The sequence below is a fragment of the Larimichthys crocea genome, chromosome XVI (genome assembly GCF_000972845.2).
Source record: "Larimichthys crocea isolate SSNF chromosome XVI, L_crocea_2.0, whole genome shotgun sequence".
Classification (NCBI taxonomy): domain Eukaryota; kingdom Metazoa; phylum Chordata; class Actinopteri; family Sciaenidae; genus Larimichthys; species Larimichthys crocea.
In genome coordinates this window covers 6,871,228-6,889,785 of record NC_040026.1, presented here as the reverse complement: position 1 = coordinate 6,889,785, position 18,558 = coordinate 6,871,228, and the positions used below count along the sequence as shown (strand labels likewise).

General features: G+C 41.5%; 1 protein-coding gene across 1 annotated transcript in view; it reads right to left on the bottom strand.

Moving 5' to 3' along the window:
- Nucleotides 1-6,364: 6,364 nt before the first annotated feature.
- rint1 (RAD50 interactor 1) overlaps nucleotides 6,365-18,558 on the bottom strand; it is a 77,753-nt gene continuing 65,559 nt past the window's right edge. Inside the window, 4 exon segments of the mRNA XM_027289135.1 lie at nucleotides 6,365-7,056; nucleotides 9,465-9,583; nucleotides 9,775-9,955; nucleotides 12,738-12,958. Coding sequence (XP_027144936.1) covers nucleotides 6,843-7,056; nucleotides 9,465-9,583; nucleotides 9,775-9,955; nucleotides 12,738-12,958 — 735 coding nt within the window. The 3' untranslated portion in view covers nucleotides 6,365-6,842.

Below are 18,558 nucleotides of genomic sequence, written 5' to 3'. Positions count from 1 at the left end.
GCTCTCAGACGACACCCCCGCGCCTCTCCCGGCCCTTCCCTCGCCGAGATACGGGGCCCCAGAGGTGTGGGGTTTCTGACATTTGTCGCCCCCTAGCTCAACCGGGGGAGCTACCAGGAGATCCCTTCCAATGGACTTGCGCTCACCCCGTCCAGACCTTTCCGTAGACACCTGGATTGTGTCTCTCGGACCAAGGGGGAGCCTAACCTAACGCTAACCCTAAACCCTAACCCTAACCCTAACCATTTTTCCCAAACTACGCCCCCTCAGCGTCCCAGAGGCCCGGACTCAGATATATGATAGACACCGGTGACAGCTCTCAGACGACGCCCCCCGCGCCTCTCCCGCCCTTCCCTCGCCGAGATTACGGCCCAGAGGATGTGGGGGTTCTGACAATTTGTCACCCCCTAGCTCGGCGGGGGAGCTACCAGGAGAATCCGTTCCAATGGACTTGCGCTCACCCCGTCCAGACCTTTCCGTAGACACCTGGATTGTCTCTCGGACCAAGGGGGAGCCTAACCCTAACCCTAACCCTAACCCATTTTTCCCAACTACGCCCCCTAGCGTCCCAGAGGCCTGGGCTTCAGATATATGATAGACACCGGTGACAGCTCTCAGACGACACCCCCCGCGCCTCTCCCGGCCCTTCCCTCGCCGAGATACGGCCCCAGAGGATGTGGGGTTTCTGACAATTTGTCGCCCCCTAGCTCAACGGGGGAGCTACCAGGAGAATCCCTTCCAATGGACTTGCGCTCACCCCGTCCAGACCTTTCCGTAGACACCTGGATTGTGTCTCTCGGACCAAGGGGGAGCCTAACCTAACGCTAACCCTAAACCCTAACCCTAACCCTAACCCATTTTTCCCAACTACGCCCCCTAGCGTCCCAGAGGCCCGGACTTCAGATATATGATAGACACCGGTGACAGCTCTCAGACGACGCCCCCCGCGCCTCTCCCGGCCCTTCCCTCGCCGAGATACGGCCCCAGAGGATGTGGGGGTTCTGACAATTTGTCACCCCCTAGCTCGGCGGGGGAGCTACCAGGAGAATCCGTTCCAATGGACTTGCGCTCACCCCGGCCAGACCTTTCCGTAGACACCTGGATCGTGTCTCTCGGACCCAGGGGGAGCCTAACCCTAACCCTAACCCATTTTTCCCAACTACGCCCCCTAACGTCCCAGAGACCTGGGCTTCAGATATATGATAGACACCGGTTACAGCTCTCAGACGACGCTCCCCGCGCTTCTCCCGGCCCTTCCCTCGCTGAGATACGGTCCCAGAGGATGTGGGGGTTCTGACATTTTGTCGCCCCCTAGGGTTTGGACACCCCTGCCTTAAAACATGATTTATGAAATTTTAGGGGGGCTAAAAAATATTGATAATGTATTTATTTTCATTTTTTGTATCCTCATCATCATCTATCGTGTGTAAAACTAGGCTAATATTTATGTATGATTAATGCATAAGGGCAATTATCTACTAATTCACTTTAATGCAGATATGACCTTTTACAGAATGGACCAATCACCAGTGAAGTGTTGGCAGCAAAATATCTTAAACTTAGAATCAGTAGAAAATTCGGCAAGTTATTATTTTAATTGTGGACAGACAAATGTACACTGACCACTGAGGTAAAATAAGTTATTAATTTACTTAATTTTAAGGTCCACAGGCAAAAATGTTAGACAACATCTGTGACTCCACCAAGAACCGCTCCACAGAGAATACGCAGCTGCACTATTTTTTGACAGTCGTCAAGCAGCACAGAGCTGATTGAGCTGGCAGGAAGTTGGACACAGAAGCAGCTGTGTAAATCCAGTCAATTTTCACAATAAAACATTTTGTGCTTTCACCTTGTGAAGCTGCGTGTATATCAATAATATAAAGATAATGGCCAGAGCATGAGTGATGTCACCCATAGGTTTCCAGAGTGCTGTTTTGAAGCCAAAAATATGCGGTGCTGGCCACCGCCATGTTGGATTTACTGCTTCTTCTGCCTCCTGGTTAATCAGAATCAGAAGTACTTTATTAATCCCCGTAGGGAAATTGTTTTTGTTATCGCAGCTCCCAAACGGTAAGTGATAGCAAGAAAACAGTAGTAAGAAAACAAAACTTTAACAATATACCCTATAGAATATCCAGTAACAGTAGATTAAAAACCAAGTGAACTGTGCAATATGTAAATCGAAGCCTTATACAGAGTTTAGTTGGAATTTAGTGAGGAGTTGTACAGGCTGATGCTCACAGGTAAGAAAGACTTCTTATGCCGCTCTGTGGAGCATCTTGGTACCAGTCTTTAATCTAAAGACGTGGCAAAGATGTGGAACATCGGCAGTCCTGAGGCGGGCCGAATAAAGCCTGGGCATCAAATAAGTGTAACTTTATGCCTTACAAAAGTGTAATTTCAGGAGCCAGACCTCTGGTTCTCTTCGCTCTGGTATTCCACACAGGACCTGGAAACACGCCACACCACCGTTCACTGTACATTCAGGAAAGTGAGCTACCAATCCGTCTACGAGTAACTTCATTCATTCACTCGCCTTATCGTGAACATGGACTTCGTCTCGCTTTCCATCGGAGGATATTATTCGGACGAAATCAGGACGACCACGTCCAAAGTTTCCATCGACACACACCAGCAGATCCAGCAACAGAAGCTGAAAACATCTCCGCAGCCTCTGTGTCTTCTGTAAACCAAAAGCTGTTTAAGAAGCGAGTCAATCCAGCGAATCTCCACTCAGTGTCTTTTATGGTCCGTTTCCCGTCTGGTTCATCTCATCAACATGCAAGACAACTTTAATCCACCTGTTGAATTCATCGTGCCTGCCAGCTCACCTCCGTCTTCAAAACGAGAGAAGAGACTTTCAATGACAGTCATTCGTTTCAGTTCTCCAACTCATCGCCTCTGGAGACAACTCATGCCTGGCGCCATCGTTGCGACTACACCGGCCCCACAATACAACACCAGCCAGTCGCAGCCAGCAGGCAGTTGTAGCGTCACCACGCTCCTGTGAGGTCCATCAACTGCCAGTCTTCATCATGTCTAACCGATAGGCTAAGTATTCTTCACAAATCACTTGTTGTAGAAATCTTTTAACATATGGGACAAATCAAAACTTAATGCTCAGCGTGTCATGTTCTCAGTTCCGTCAACATTTGACGTTCGGGGTGAAATCGCACATTCCCTGTCAAAGGTCATCACCTCTTCATTCTTTTTTTATTTTATTTAACAAAATCATATACAAACAGCATTGCTTAGCCTACATATTTGTTTTACACTTGAAAGGAACAGGTGCGTACCTGCATCGGAGTAGCCTACATAAGAGAATATCAAAATAAATAAAAAATTCTTCATAAAATGAATAAAATAAAGTTAGCTAGGGCTCTTGTTGTAGATCATATTTACCAAGTAAGCTGAAAAATTTCATTGCACTTTACCTTTAATTATGTCAAGGGCTTTGGTGAAGGAAACAAACTCTTTATGGAACACATTAAATCTTGGCTTCACTTTCATATATTTACATTTGTGTATGTAAAATTTCCCAAGGATCAGTATATTGTTCACCCATAAGTCCCATTCGTTATTGACCATAACTACACCATAAATAATGCCCTTTTGAGAAAAGAGTTCAAGTTAGATTTTTGTGTACAACCAGTCATGTATATCAGTCCAGAGTGCTTCAGAGAACATACAGTGAAAAAATTAATGATCTGAGGTTTCAATATCATCACAAAATACACATTTTTTAAAGTATATTTTTTGGGCCTTGATAGGACAGCTGAAGGGAGACAGGAGGCGGGGGGCAGAGAGAGGGGGTTCAATGCGGGATTCGAACCGGGGGCGACTGCGGCGAGGACTGTGGCCACAACCCACTACGCTACCGACCACCCCACAAAATACACATTTATTTCTGGATGGATACACACCATTTAAGATTTTAAAATGGATTTCTTTTGCTTTTGGATTTATGGGGAATTTTAATTATTTAGAGCGCAATGAATATATATCATCTTTGGAGAAGATTTGTTTAATAGAGTTTAGAGAAGATAATAAGGGGTGTGTGACATGATCGTACATCTTTCTAATTGTCCTATTAGGAATTTTACTCTTAAAGTCATAGCTCCCAACTAGGAGATGTGGAAGATTAGGAGTGATATGGGTTGAGTTTGAAACAATCCCTTGAATGAAATGTAAAGTAGGAATAGGGATAGCATTCATTACGGATGCAAAGGAATTACGGTTGACAACTAGATCATATTTAATGCAGAAATTGTCATATGTCATCACACACCTATCATCATTAACTAAATGAATTGACGACCAAATCCCTTTATCCATCCAGTCCTTGTTAAACAGAGACTTGTTTTTAATTGTAACGCATCTATTGTTCCATATCGGCGGGTTGTATGGGGTGAAATTATAATTGTACAAAAGTTTCCAATATAAAAAGGACTTGCTGGTGAAACAGGGATGATTTAACAAGAAGTTTCTGAATACTGAAATTTTAATAAAAGAAATTCAATGCCTCCAAGCTTCTTGAAGATTTCTGTGGGGATATGTGTGATGCCCACTAAATGTGATCACATCTGTGGTAGGTTCTGTGTTTTTTTTTATAATTAATGTATATGTATAAATGTCAAGAGAAATTGTAGGGTCGCCAGCAGGGGGCAGTGTGGCACTTAGCGTGCTCCGGGGGGGGCTTTACGTCAGTTTTGGTCACTTTGCAGCTTTCCTCTTTCTGCTGAGCGAGATAGAAAACGGACGCAGAGTTTGCCCTGTCTCATTTATTTCTCGTATTTCCAGGTTGGTGGAATAGTCAAATTAAGCTAAATATGCTGTGTAATATGTAGTGTAATATGTTGACGTGACACTGAACGTTTTAATGTCCGCTAATAAGTTTGTTTATTGAATATGTGGACATATAGCTACATGCAGCAATAGCCGCATTTTCGCGCCTGTTAGCGTCGCCTGTTGCTATAGTCACGACAGACAGTTTTATTTTTAGCTCCTGGAACATTTTTGTAGTTAAGGTTTTATGGTTTTGAAATGTATGATGTATAATATTGTGTAAACTGTTAAACGCTAATGTTAAAAACTAATTTCATATATGGTAAAAAGTGGTTAAAAACAAGTAAAAAATCTGTCAGCTCATGCATTTTGGTTGCAGTAACATCGGTTTTTGTCATTTGGATCTATTTGATCATACAAACTTTCACTCAGTATTTGCTGAAAGATGGGAAGATATTGTATGTTATTTTGGAGTTATGTTGTTGGGTTGAGGCCATAGTGAATATTGAATGTTCATGACAGAGGAGGATTTAACTCATGAATGTTTGAATAAATCCTCCTCCTCCTCTTTCTGCTGAGCGAGATAAAAAACGGACGCAGAGTTTGCCCTGTCTCACTTATTTCTCGTATTTCCAGAGAGAGCAAATAAGCTGTCTACCTGGTGCCGCTCGGTACCTGTAACATATGAAATCAAGATATGAAGGGGATACGAAGGTCTTGTTGTTAAGGTAGGATTTTAACCAGTTGATTTTCAGTGTGCCATTGATAAAATCAAAATCAATAGTCTGTAGGCCCCCATCTTTGTATTCCTTGGTCATCTCCATCTCAGTTCTCTTAATATACACCATGTTCCAAATTATTATGCAAATTACATTTTTCTCAGATTTTCTAAATCTGAGAAAAACAGTATCTGAGAATCTGAGAATAATAGTATCTTTGGGACCTCAGTGTTTATTTACCCAATTTATTCCCAAAGCCCAAAAGTTTTAAGCACTGAAAAATAAAAGGATGCTCAATTGAGTCAAAGGCTTTATAAAAGTCGAGAAACAAAATAAAGCCATCATCTTCTATCAAATTATTATAATTTAGGAGATTGATCACCAAATGGATGTTGTTGTGAATGGATCCATCCTTCATAAATCCAGATTGGGAGTCACTTATAATTTTGTCTAGGTTACTTTTTATTCTATTGGCATAAACAAGGGTTGCAATCTTGTAATCATTACATTACATTGCATTTAGCAGAGTAATGTAATGATTACAAGATTGCAAATGCAATGCAATGTAGTGTCAGATTGGGAGTCACTTATAATTTTGTCTAGGTTACTTTTTATTCTATTGGCATAAACAAGGGTTGCAATCTTGTAATCAGTGTTCAATACAGTGATAGGTTTAAGATTATCCAAAATTTTGGAGTCTTTACCCGATTTGGGAATTAAAGTAATTATACCTTGTTTCATAGTGGGAGGAAATGACAGATTATCAGTTGCTTCCTTCAACATGAGAGCTAAAGGATTTTTTAAATGGGTCCCAGGGGTGTCAGTAGATGTAAATTAGTAAATTAGTGTCAATTAGATGTAAGTCTATCACAGCCAGGGGATTTATTAAAAGATAAGCTGTCTACAGCTTTGTCCAGCTCAAATATAGAAATGTCAGCTTCACAAAAACAAACAAACAAAAAAAACATTATCACACACAGAGACACAAACAAAAAAACACATTAGCTAGTAGTTATGAGGCAACTGAAGGCTTCAAGTCCTGAGCATTGCAGGTAAGCATTGTTTATTTCATAATTCACCCGAAAATTGTTATGTATACTTGGCTGTAGTATGTTGCGATTAGTTCAGTTAACTGAAGCAACAATATACATTATACAATGACAATTCAATAGTATCAACCTGAAAAAAAAAACACTATGTGAATAGTCCTCTTAACAAATATCATCTGTCTTGTTTACAAAGAAGATTAAAGCTCATGACAAAAAAAAAGAAGAAAAATAAAATGCCAAGCACTAATGCAAACTTGTCACCAACAAACATTGTCAGGGAGAATTGTTATTGTCCAGGCCAGGAGGCTCTGAGGTTGAGGAGAATCAAGACATCACAAGATGCCAAGCAGTAAACTCCCAACTCATGCAATGCAGACTCTGGTGGAGGATCTCCTGCACCTGCCCAATCTCTTGTGTCTTCTTCTGTCTCTTTAAGGAGATTCCTTAGAAGAATAGCAGAGCCCACATTAAGACACAAGATGATACACGCCTCCTTAACACTGTTGAGAGATAAAGAAACCAGATGGAGAAATCAAAATGCTTGTAGAATCAAAGTCATCCGTTACAATATTTATTATTGTGATATAATAATACATAATACATAATAATAATAGTGTTTCATATACTTTTGGTGGCTTGGGGTTTTGTTCATATATTTTAGCTTGTCTATTTTTCCTTTGATCATTATAATCCTATATTTAATGACAGTAGCATAAGCCATTAGACACATGCATGCTTGTAGCCAGTAGTGCATCTATGTGACCAGACCAACCAGTAAGGGGTATGGAAATACACAAGAGAAACAGTGCATTTTCAGCATTAGGGCTGTTATGGAATTTTCTATCCTTAGGTTACACAGGGTCACGTGTGAGCCTTGAGGTCCTCAGCAGCAGTAGTTGTTTGGCTTTACTTGAGAACAATAGGTGCTAGCCTATCTCAACACTATGGTGACCAGGGTCGAATGAACCTAAAGTTCCTTTCTTAGACATAATAGATAGCTTGCTGTTGATGTTTTATTAGCATAAACAGACAACAGTGTCTCGAGACCAGAATGTGCTGACAGTAACACTAACGTGGCTAAAACATTCTCTTTGACTAGTTCTGGGCCAGCCTATCTCAACACTGTGGTGACCAATGACACCCAATTATATTTATCGATCAAGCCTGGTGAAACCAATCAGTTAATTAAACTCCAAGCATGCCTTAAGGATATAAAAAGTTGGATGACCTACAATTTTCTGATGTTAAATTCAGACAAAACTGAAGTTCTTGTAATTGGACCAAAACACCTCTCTTTCTAGAGACTTAGTTATTTTAGATGGGATCACCCTGGTCTCCAGCTCCACCGTAAAGAATCTTGGAGTTGTTTTTGACCAGGATTTGTCCTTTAATGTCTACATAAAATAAATTTCTTCCACTTACGTAACATTGCCAAAATCAGACGCATCGTGTCTCAAAAGCGAATGCAGAAAAACTAGTCCATTGTTTTTAGATTGAGACTCACAATTGAAAATTTCAATGAAAAATTAAAAATTAAATGTTTGTTTAATTGAAATTGTATTTGCATAATAATACAGAACACAGTGTATTGCACGTCTGTCCATCCTGGAAGAGGGATCCCTCCTCTGTGGCTCTTCCTGAGGTTTCTTCCACCTTTTTTCCCTGTTAAAAGGTTTTTTGTGGGCAAGTTTTTCCTCACTCGAACCGAGGGTCTATAGATAGAGGGTGTCACAGATTGTAAAGTCTTCCAAGGCAAATGTATTTTGTGACTTTGGGCTATACAAATAAAATTTGATTTGATTTGATAAACATGAGAGCTGGAGTGGAGAAGGAGAGAAAAAACTGTTGAAAAATTAATTTGTAAACTGCTCCTGAGGCCACAAATTTCACTCCATAGAAATAATTCATAGATAGAAATGTAGCAAAACTCGTCTTCTCACTCCTATTAATCTACTGAAGCTGTCAGATGTATATTTTGGGCGTGGGACTCAGATGCACCAGCAAAACCCCCTCACAGCCCCATCTACTCCTATGTAAACTGGAGAGGAGAAATTTCCAAAAGGAGCAGGTAGCACCTGTTTTTCCCAAACTCCTGAGGTCACAGTTTTTAACATTTACCAGTGAAACTTGGCACGGAAATGGTCGACAAGATGGGGATGCTCATGGTCATTTACGTTTTTTTGATACGATCTATGGTTTGGCATTTTCGAGGGGGTTCATATGGAGATTTTCTGTCTCTCTTAGGAGTCAGAGAGAGAAGAAGAGAAAGATTTCACGTGCACAGCTTGCACCTAATTGTTCTGACCTACATATGACCAGATCTACATATCTACATATGTAGATATTGTGAATAAATACTATTATTCCATGATCGACTGATTAGCTTGGACCCCTAATTTCTACTTGCAGCTATATTTCTTATTCTTGTTGCAACTCCAGAACTCAAGTCTGAAAGTAATGTTTTATTATCTTCTTTGAACAATATTTTGTATCTGATATGATCTTTACATAAAACTATTTTAGTTTATAAATTCTAAAATGCACATTTCCCTCACTGAACTCCACAATCTATGACTATGCAACTATTTTTGTTTCAAACATTTACCTGCTTAGATACAAGATGTCCTACCTCATTGAAAAGTCCACTCAGTTCATGTGTGCTGGAAGTTTCCACTTCACAATCATGTAAGTTGCAAACTGAACTATGTATAACTGTATGTAAAACTATAATTCATTGAAATTATTTTATTATGTGCATGGTTACATAACTACATATCACTTCTTAAATGTGGAGATGTTTTTAAATCTTTAAGTAGACTCAAAATAATAGAAATAGACATAAATTCAGATTTAAAGGCGAACAGAAACAGCTTTCTAGTATCAAACTCTGTGCATACATCATACTTACTGCTTAAAGAAGTTCTCAGGTCTTTTGCAGTAGTGACCAAACAGAGGAAATAGGTTTCTGGTCATGTCAAACTGAAGCTGAGCTGCCCCACCATCACTGAAATGATTAGACAGGATGACCTGCCAGAAACACATGGATACGTTGATTGTAACTGCATTCACATGGCCGCACATTGGAATTGCCTGGTGATTTCCTAGGGTGCCCTGTTTGGATGATCTTAGCCTGAATCGATCATGTCTACTTTGAAATTTGTTTTTAATATACTCTGCCACAAATCTTTATATAACACAAAAAGCACTTATTCTCTTACATCCTGGTACAGAAAGTTGTCAAGTCTCTCAGCCAGACCCTGCCAGGCCAGTTGGAACAAAGAAAGACTCAGGACCTGATGAAGGTTCAACAATCTGTCCCTCACACATAGCATCATGGGACAAGCTGAACTGGACAAGGACATGGTGGACTGGTCATGCTGGGATGGTAGAGACAACCACCTGAAGAAAATTAAGAGAGATAAAAGAGTAAAAGCAGGTTAGAGAATAAATCAGTGCTAACTTATTCAAAATTGTTTATCACCATAAACTGTGGCTTGGAGGCAGAGTGGGTTGTCCACTTATCAGATGATCTGCGGTTCGATCCCTGCTTCGATCTGCATGTTGAAGAGTCCCTGGGCAAGATACTGAACCCCAAATTGCTCCCGAAGGTGTGTGAATGTTTATGAATGGTTAGCTCCTCAAACTGATGAGATCAGTTGGTACCTTGCATGGCAGCCAGTGCATTAATGTGTGTGAATGAGTGAATGAGATATGTCCGGTAAAAGTGCTTGTAGTGGTCGGAAGACTAGAAATATACAAGTCCATTTACCATAAAAGAGGCTTAACTCAACATACATAAACACTACTTTGTGATTTTTGAGAATTTTTTGTAAACCGCTCTCAATTCATACAGACAGAAAGCCAAAAGCTGGCAACATGGGGCCGTGCATTATCACACTGCAACATGAGGCTGTAGCGCTGCAGTCTGAAACACATTGCTCCACACCTGCAAACACACCTCCATCCATGGGCGTCCTCCGTCATCCACCCACAGTCAGCGCCTACTCCAATGGAAGAAAACCACCGCATCCCGCGCAGTTTCAATCCGTCCTCCAGGAAGAGTATTTAGGATAGGTGCAAGTCACCGGTATGTTGAGGTAGGAAGAGGAGAGTCCCGAGGGTCGCGAACGGAACTGTGCATGGTGTGGTTAAAGCGTGTGTTTAAGTCCACGTTTGATATATGCGTTGCTGGAGTCCCGTCGTCCCGTGGAGTGGATTGTACATTTCTTTGCCTTGGATCAGCTGTGTCAAGCGTCAGGAGGTGCCGGTGCCGGGGGAGACTACCTACCGACCGACCGACTGACTGACAGCTTTTCTTTAAACTTCGGTACAGTGAGTACCCGTTGTACATTTGTTTTTGTTGTTTTTTCCCTTTTGTTTTTTGTACCGCGACGAGAGACGCTGGGTTATTTTGAATTATTTCTTTATTTTGTGTGGGTGTCCATGTTAAAACCCGGAGCAGATTTTTTGTTTTGTTTTGGTGCATGTCTGAACTGACCTGTGGGTGTTGGGAAAACCTGGAACAGACAGTTCCCAACCCAAGGCTGAACTGAACTCCTGAAATTGTTTTTTTTGTTACTCAGGCAGTGACAAAAGATTCACATTCTGAAAATCACCTTGCAGGTGTGTGGATTGCTTTTTTTTTGTGCTAAGCTGCCTGTTTCTGATATTTGTGTGGGTTGACTGCATTATTTTTGTTCTGTTTTATTTATTTATTTTTGTCAGACTTGATTCTGACTTGCACCCCGGCATTCTTTGTAGTTGACCCGTTACAAGGTGATGGTCATGGATGAATGGCACAACAATGGGCCTCAGGATCTCGTCACAGTATCTCTGTGCATTCACAATTCCATCAATAAAATGCACCTGTGTTTGTCGTCCGTAACATACGCCCATACCATAACCCCACCGCCACCATGGGCCACTCGATCCACAACATTGACATCAGAAAACTGCTCACGCTGTCTGCCATGAACAGTGAAAAACGGGATTAATCCGTGAAGAGAATACCTCTCCAACGTGCCAGACACCATCGAATGCCCACTCAAGTCGGTTACGATGATGAACTGGAGTCAGGTCGAGACCCCAATGAGGACGACAAGCATGCAGATGAGCTTCCCTGAGACGGTTTCTGACAGTTTGTGCAGAAATTCTTTGGTTATGCAAACCGATTGTTGCAGCAGCTGTTCGAGTGGCTGGTCTCAGATGATCTTGGAGGTGAACATGCTGGATATGGACGTCCTAGGCTGGTGTGGTTACACGGGGTCAGCGGTTGTGAGGCCAGTTGGATGTACTGCCAAATTCTCTGAAAGGCCTTTGGAGACGGCTTATGGTAGAGAAATGAACATTCAGTTCACGGGCAACAGCTCTGGTGGACGTTCCTGCTGCCATCATGCCAATTACATGCTCCCTCAAAACTTGCAACATCTGTGGCATTGTGCTGTGTGATGAAACTGAACATTTTAGAGTGGCCTTTTATTGTGGCCAGCCTAAGGCACACCTGTTCATGCAGTCTAATCAGCATCTTGATATGCCACACCTGTGAGGTGGGATGGATTATCTCGGCAAAACATAAGTGCTCACTATTACAGATTTACACAGATTTGTGAACAATACTTAAATTGTTAGAAATTGTTATTTTGTGTATATAGAAAATGTTTTAGATCTTTGAGTTCATCTTATGAAAAACGGGAGCAAAAACAAAAGTGTTGCGTTTATATTTTGGTTCAGTGTATGTTTAGAATTTACATATGGGCTACGCTGTCCACAACTTGTGAATATTTTTCTTTTTAAATATTACATGTACTCAGACAAAGACAAAACTAAAGTTCTTCTAACTGACCAGGTGGTCTGTTTGTGTTTTTCTGGTTTGTGCGTTTTTATCTATTCTGATAGCGTCTTAGCTAATGCTGAAGCTCCGGTTGCCAGATATGAAACATCCTACAGCCATGAGGAAAAAATAGATCAACGGAGTGGACGTTTTGAACGATTCTGCCCAACCTTTAAAAGGTCAGTGAGTAGAAAAGTGGGAAAACACAGTAAATATTGGAGATAATTTGAAAGATAAAGACTCTTTAGAGCCCTGCTCTATATGGGTTATGAGACAACTTTTGAAGTAAATTGGTACTATATAAATACATTTTAATTGAGTTGAACTAGAATAGAGTTGATGTTGCCTCACCTGTCTTGGCAGTATGGTTTAGCTTTTTCTGTGATTTCTCTCATGGTCCATTCTAGCAGTCTTCCCATCATGTCTCCTTTAAGTCGATCCAGCAATGCCAACAGACCTTCAAATAGAGAGCCCTCCAGAGAAGCCAGGCGACCCACCTCCATCACCCCGAGGCCACCCAATACTGCTTCCTCACCAAGTGAAACAGCTGCTTGTTGTAGCTGTAGGAAAAACTGAAAAAAGGAACTGCTTAATACATAATACATACATAATAACTGTTTTATCTATCTATTTTCTCATATGGATTGAACTGTGTCCAAGGGTCAAAACTGCCAAGTACTAAAGGATAACAAATACTTGCTCAGATTTGTACCATTCTTTACTGAATTAAATGATTGATTTCATGATTTCATTCAGTTAGCAGTGTGTGATTTGGTGATTGCACTAAGGAGTGTTTTTGTTAATATCAGACCAAATTCTAAACTTGTTCCCCCATTGCATCAATCACAAATGCTTGGAAAAAAATAAAAAAGGTCCAGACTGAAAAACACAGCACAAACAAAACAAGCGGAAACAACACCTTGGTAAACAATCCCACCAAAGCCAACTGAATACCTTGGTTTCAGCTGTAGTAGATCAACTGCTAGTGGTTTATATTCTAACTATTTTAACACTCTTTACAGACTATGGTAAATGGTAAATGGACTGTACTTATATAGCGCCTTTCTAGTCTTCCGACCACTCAAAGCGCTCTACACTACATATCTCATTCCCCCCATTCACACACATTCATACACTGATGGCATTGGCTACCATGCAAGGTGCCAACTGCTCATCAGTTTGTGGATCTAACCATTCATACACATTCACACACCGATGGCACAGCCTTCGGGAGCAATTTGGGGTTCAGTGTCTTGCCCAAGTACACTTCGACATGCAGACCGCAGGAGCCGGGGATCGAACCGCCGATCATCTGATTAGTGGACGACCCGCTCTGCCTGCTCATACTCTTTTTACATAGAGGTATACCCTTCACACAGATGATGTTCTGACGCTGCTGTGGATCCACTAGGGAGACGAGTTAAGAGTTAATAAGCTAACTTTTGGTCCTCACTCTATTGGTCCACAGGTACTGCAGAACTTATATTTCTATATCTATTTTGGATTAAGACCTAATAAACATCGTCGGAAATGTTTGGTAATGTGAAATATTTTTGAGTTGTTTGTTGAACATAATGAGCTTTGTTTATAGTTAATTGTTCAGAAGATCATTGTCATGATATGACCAATCTACACAATGGTTTTAAAGGCGTAACTGTCCTAAGCAGTGGAAATTTAAGAAATGTGTTCCAGATATTGTTTAAAGCCAGTCAGCAGTAAGTTAAAAGAGTAAAAGTGCTAAAATTATACACTTAAGTACGTTTTCATAATTCCAGTCACTTGTTTAGTTTAGTAATTTTTAAATATGTGGAATATCTGTTAAATCAATTTGGATACATGTGCACTTATATTCACTCAGGTAGAATGTCTTTTTGTTGACAATGACAATTGTTTTTATAAAATAACATCAGTCGGTTACACCATTTGTTTAATTTGTCAAACATACTGAGTTAATATTCACTTTCATCAAAGAGTTAGAGACATGTATGAAACTATGTGTTCAGAAATAGACAAGACAAAGTTTAGATGCTAACTTTTGGTTCTCTCTCCGTTGGTCCACAGACACACATCTACACATATATTGGCTACACAGTGCTTCCTAGCTTGTGTAAGCACAAATTCACACAGGATTAGGCACTCCGGAAAAAATGGAGGTTTTTCAATTCATTTCAGTGGGGGTAGTGTGTTTCGGCAACGGCAGTCTGAAATGCAGGAGTTGCCGCAAAAAGACGCACCAGCATGCGGGAGAAAAGTTGATCCAGATCCAACTTTTCGCAAGCTAATCACACTGGACACTCGACACTCAGATCGATCAAACCGCCACACACAGCCTGAACCTGTGGGTGTTCTGATTTTGTTTATTTCATGTACCCAGCTTCTAAATCTGAATCTGACTTGCAATTTCATTCCTATAACTGTTGAAAGTCTGGGTAAACACTGTCATATTACAGACATCCCAAGTCCCCCCGGAAGTTCCGGGAGTCTCCCTGATATTAACAGTGGCTGATGCCCGCGAGCTAGGTAAAACATCCCGGATTTTGGATTACGCGAGAGAGATTAAAAAAAATGCGAGTGCGAGCATAAAGAAAAGATAGTACCTCGCGCATCATGCTCGGATTACTTTCAGTTACATTGCGCAGGCATAGGCGAGAGGAGGGGAGGGGGGTGAGCGCGTGAGACTGAGATAACAATGAGCTACATGAAGCACCCGTGCATGCATTCAAGCGAAAACTCTGTTCAGCGTGTTCTCGTGTTCAGGGCGACTGGTTGCGAGAGAGAGTGCGCCGATTGGTTTGGTCAGCAAAATACACCAATAAGCTTTCGTTGTGGGAGGGACTTCGATGTACTCTCTCCGACTTATTATTATTAATCAATGCAGCTCGCGAAATGGCAGAGGGCGAATCCTCCAGTAAGAAAAAAAAATACAAAACTCATTTTACAGCAGAGTATACGAAAGTATATCCTTGTCTTGTTAAAGTGAGGAATGATGACACCATGGCAAGGTGCACTGTGTGCAACAGTGATTTCAGCATTTCCCACAGCGGACTTAATGATTGCAAACGACATGTCGAGGTATGCCAAGTTCATCACGCCACCCCCCCCCCCATCTCCCGGAAATGACTTTTTGGAACTTGGGATGTCTGATATTATTTGAATGTTAATGCTGTATTTAATGCTTTAGGGCGGCTTTTTTAGTTTTTAAATCAGTGGCTTCAGGGGCTGTGGTCTGCTACTGCTTTGAGTTTTCTTCATCACATGTTCTGCAGAAAATTTCTGTCAATGACGGCCTCATCTCATTTCCATCTAATGATGAGGCTATTACTATTGTCAAGAGGTACCAGGAAACTCTAGCTGCATCTAATGTAAAGTTCTAGTGCACCTGTTCTTTACCAAACTCCCGAGGTCACAGTTTTTAACATTCACCAGTGAAACTGGTCGACAAGATGGGGATTGTAGTGGAAAAATTCTTTGTAACCTTTAGTCTACATTTATATTTCTGTGTTTAGCTTTGTATGAACTTTGTCCTACTTAGGAGACTGATGGTTTGATATATGTTTGTGTCCTGGCATTTCTCTTATCTCTCCTGAGATGTTGGTACCAGCCACAGTGTAGAAGGGGGAGTAAAGCAGATATTTACGAGGGTAACCCCCAATGCACTTAGGGTCTCTCCTTTGATGACCTCAGAGGAGAGGGAGGGGGAGAAATGTCTACAAAAGAGAAAGCCAAGAAGGAAAAGACTGAGAAGGAACTGCACATAGCGGCCCTCACTATGTATTCTGCATTGGCAACCTTACAGGGGCAGCATGGCCGAGGACGAGGCAGAGGCCGTGGACGCTGGGGTAGAGGAGGCGGACAAGGAGGTCAGCACGGACAAGGCTCTCAAGATCCCAACGCCTGTTATAGGTGTGGCAAAATTGGACACTGGGTTAGAGAATGTCCCATGAATGCTCTGGATGAACAGGCACGAGCATATGTCTGATTGACAGGGGCATGACGAAGGGCGAGGGACATCACCCGAAGGCTCTGCAGAACAGGGAAGTGAAACACACACACAACCACATGTGTGTTTACATAATGATGACAGCCAGGAGCACACACACCAGCATATTTGTGCTCATGTACATAATGCTATAAGATATCTTGAACAGAAAAACACACCACAGGTTGAAACCCATGTACAATATGCAGGTTTTTCCTTTATATGCGTTGACAATAGCACCCTAACGGGACCCGATGAATCATTGATAGCTGTTATGCATGATCCCCGACAATTATTGTATGCATATCAGTGGAAGTTAGAGGCTTCTGCATCCACTGATCAGCTGATACAAAAAATAAGAACGCTTGTGTCTCCTACAGATACAGATTTTCTAACAATCAATGAGTTACATTGTACATCCCATGTGAATCTTGGCCTGGACTCTGACTACGAACACACATGGCTCCAAGTGACACAAGAACAACTGACCACGGTCTTACTTTTCTGGGATGACCACCGCCCAGCGCTTTCTGTTCGTTTGACTGAGAATCAGAAAAGACTTTTTGATGCAAACAATTCTTTTCCTCACATGTCTTTTCCCAAACACGTGAAGGATAAATGGGAAGATTTGGGGTTGTTTGTAGAAAGATGTGTACATATTCAAGACTGGCAAAGTACAAGTGACCCATTGGTCACTTACTCTCCCTAGCTGCAGGTATATAAACAGTCATTACAGTCTTCTTTCCACGGCACACGCACTATGCAGTTGCTGCCGTTGAATGACTCACTCTCACACAAGAAATATGTCTTACTATCAGCAGAGAATGTTAAGCATGTACCTGCTCTGAAGGAAGTGCCTGATATTCATAAATATGATGTAGGACTTATTCTGGGTTGTGAGCCAGTAATGATAACTGCAAAATCTGACTTTCGCCCATGCAAACAACAATATCCTTTAAAACAAGAAGCTATTAATAATAATAAATTTTATTTAAAAGCGCTTTTCAAGGTACTCAAAGACACTTTACAAAGAAGAACATCAAATCATCAAGACAATATAAGATAGTACACTAAAAACACATTAGACATTAAACATTAAAAGCAAAAGGTGTGTTTTTGTCAGAGATTTGAAGGTGGGCAAGTCAGTACAGTCATGGATGTGTTTGGGGAGAGAGTTCCAGAGGGAGGGGGCAGCTGCAGAGAAGTCTCTGTCGCCCCAGGTTCAGTGTTTGGTCCTAGATGGAGGAGTCAGGAGGTTAGCATCAGATGAACGGAGGCTGCGGGATGGATTGTGGCGATGGAGCAAGTCAGTGAGGTAGGAAGGGGCCTGGTTATGGAGGGCTTTGTGTGTGAGGAGGAGGATTTTGAACTGAATATGCTGTGGGACTGGGAGCCAGTGGAGTTTCTGGAGGACTGGAGTGATGGCATTACTCCAGTGTTCAATCACCTTTTGCAAGCAGGCGTAATTGTTCCATGTCCTGTTTCTCCAGTAGGGCTGTGCAATTAATCGAATTTTGATCACGATTTCGATTTTGTTGTCAAACGATCTCAAAAATCATATAATCGGGTTTAAGCGATTTATTTTCCACTTTTCATTACATAATTTCTGAGAACTGCGCAATACATTCCATTTCTCGCGGCCCCGCTGACTAACAGGATAGCCCATTCTCCTTCACGCAGCTGAAGAGTGAGGAGGTGTGTCGTTTGGTGTTAAAAAACAGTGAGTGAGATTGAAAGCGAATGAGAAGAATCCTACGAGAAGCAGCAGCACATAATGTGCAAGATTTGCTACAAGGTAATAGCTGCTCCTCTTGGTAACACTACAAATTTATTCAACCATCTCAAACAAAAGCACAAAGTCACTCACGACGAATTAATAAAAAAAACAAAAAGACAAAGCCAGTGTCACAACCAGCAAGACGTCAACACAGACTCAGTCATCGATTACAGACACATTGTTTAATGCGACTCCTTATCCGACAAGTTCGGAGAGGCACAAGACATTAGGCTATGTTTACACATAGCTGGGTATGCTAAGAAACAAATATTTCCCTCCCTCCGTTTTCCAAAATAACATCGTGCATATAGCATCGTTTTCAAAAAAGTTTTCGTTTACATCAACCCGGATAAATACTCCATCGAGCACCATCATAACTACGTCAAGCCTATGGGCGGCTTGCTTCCATGATCATC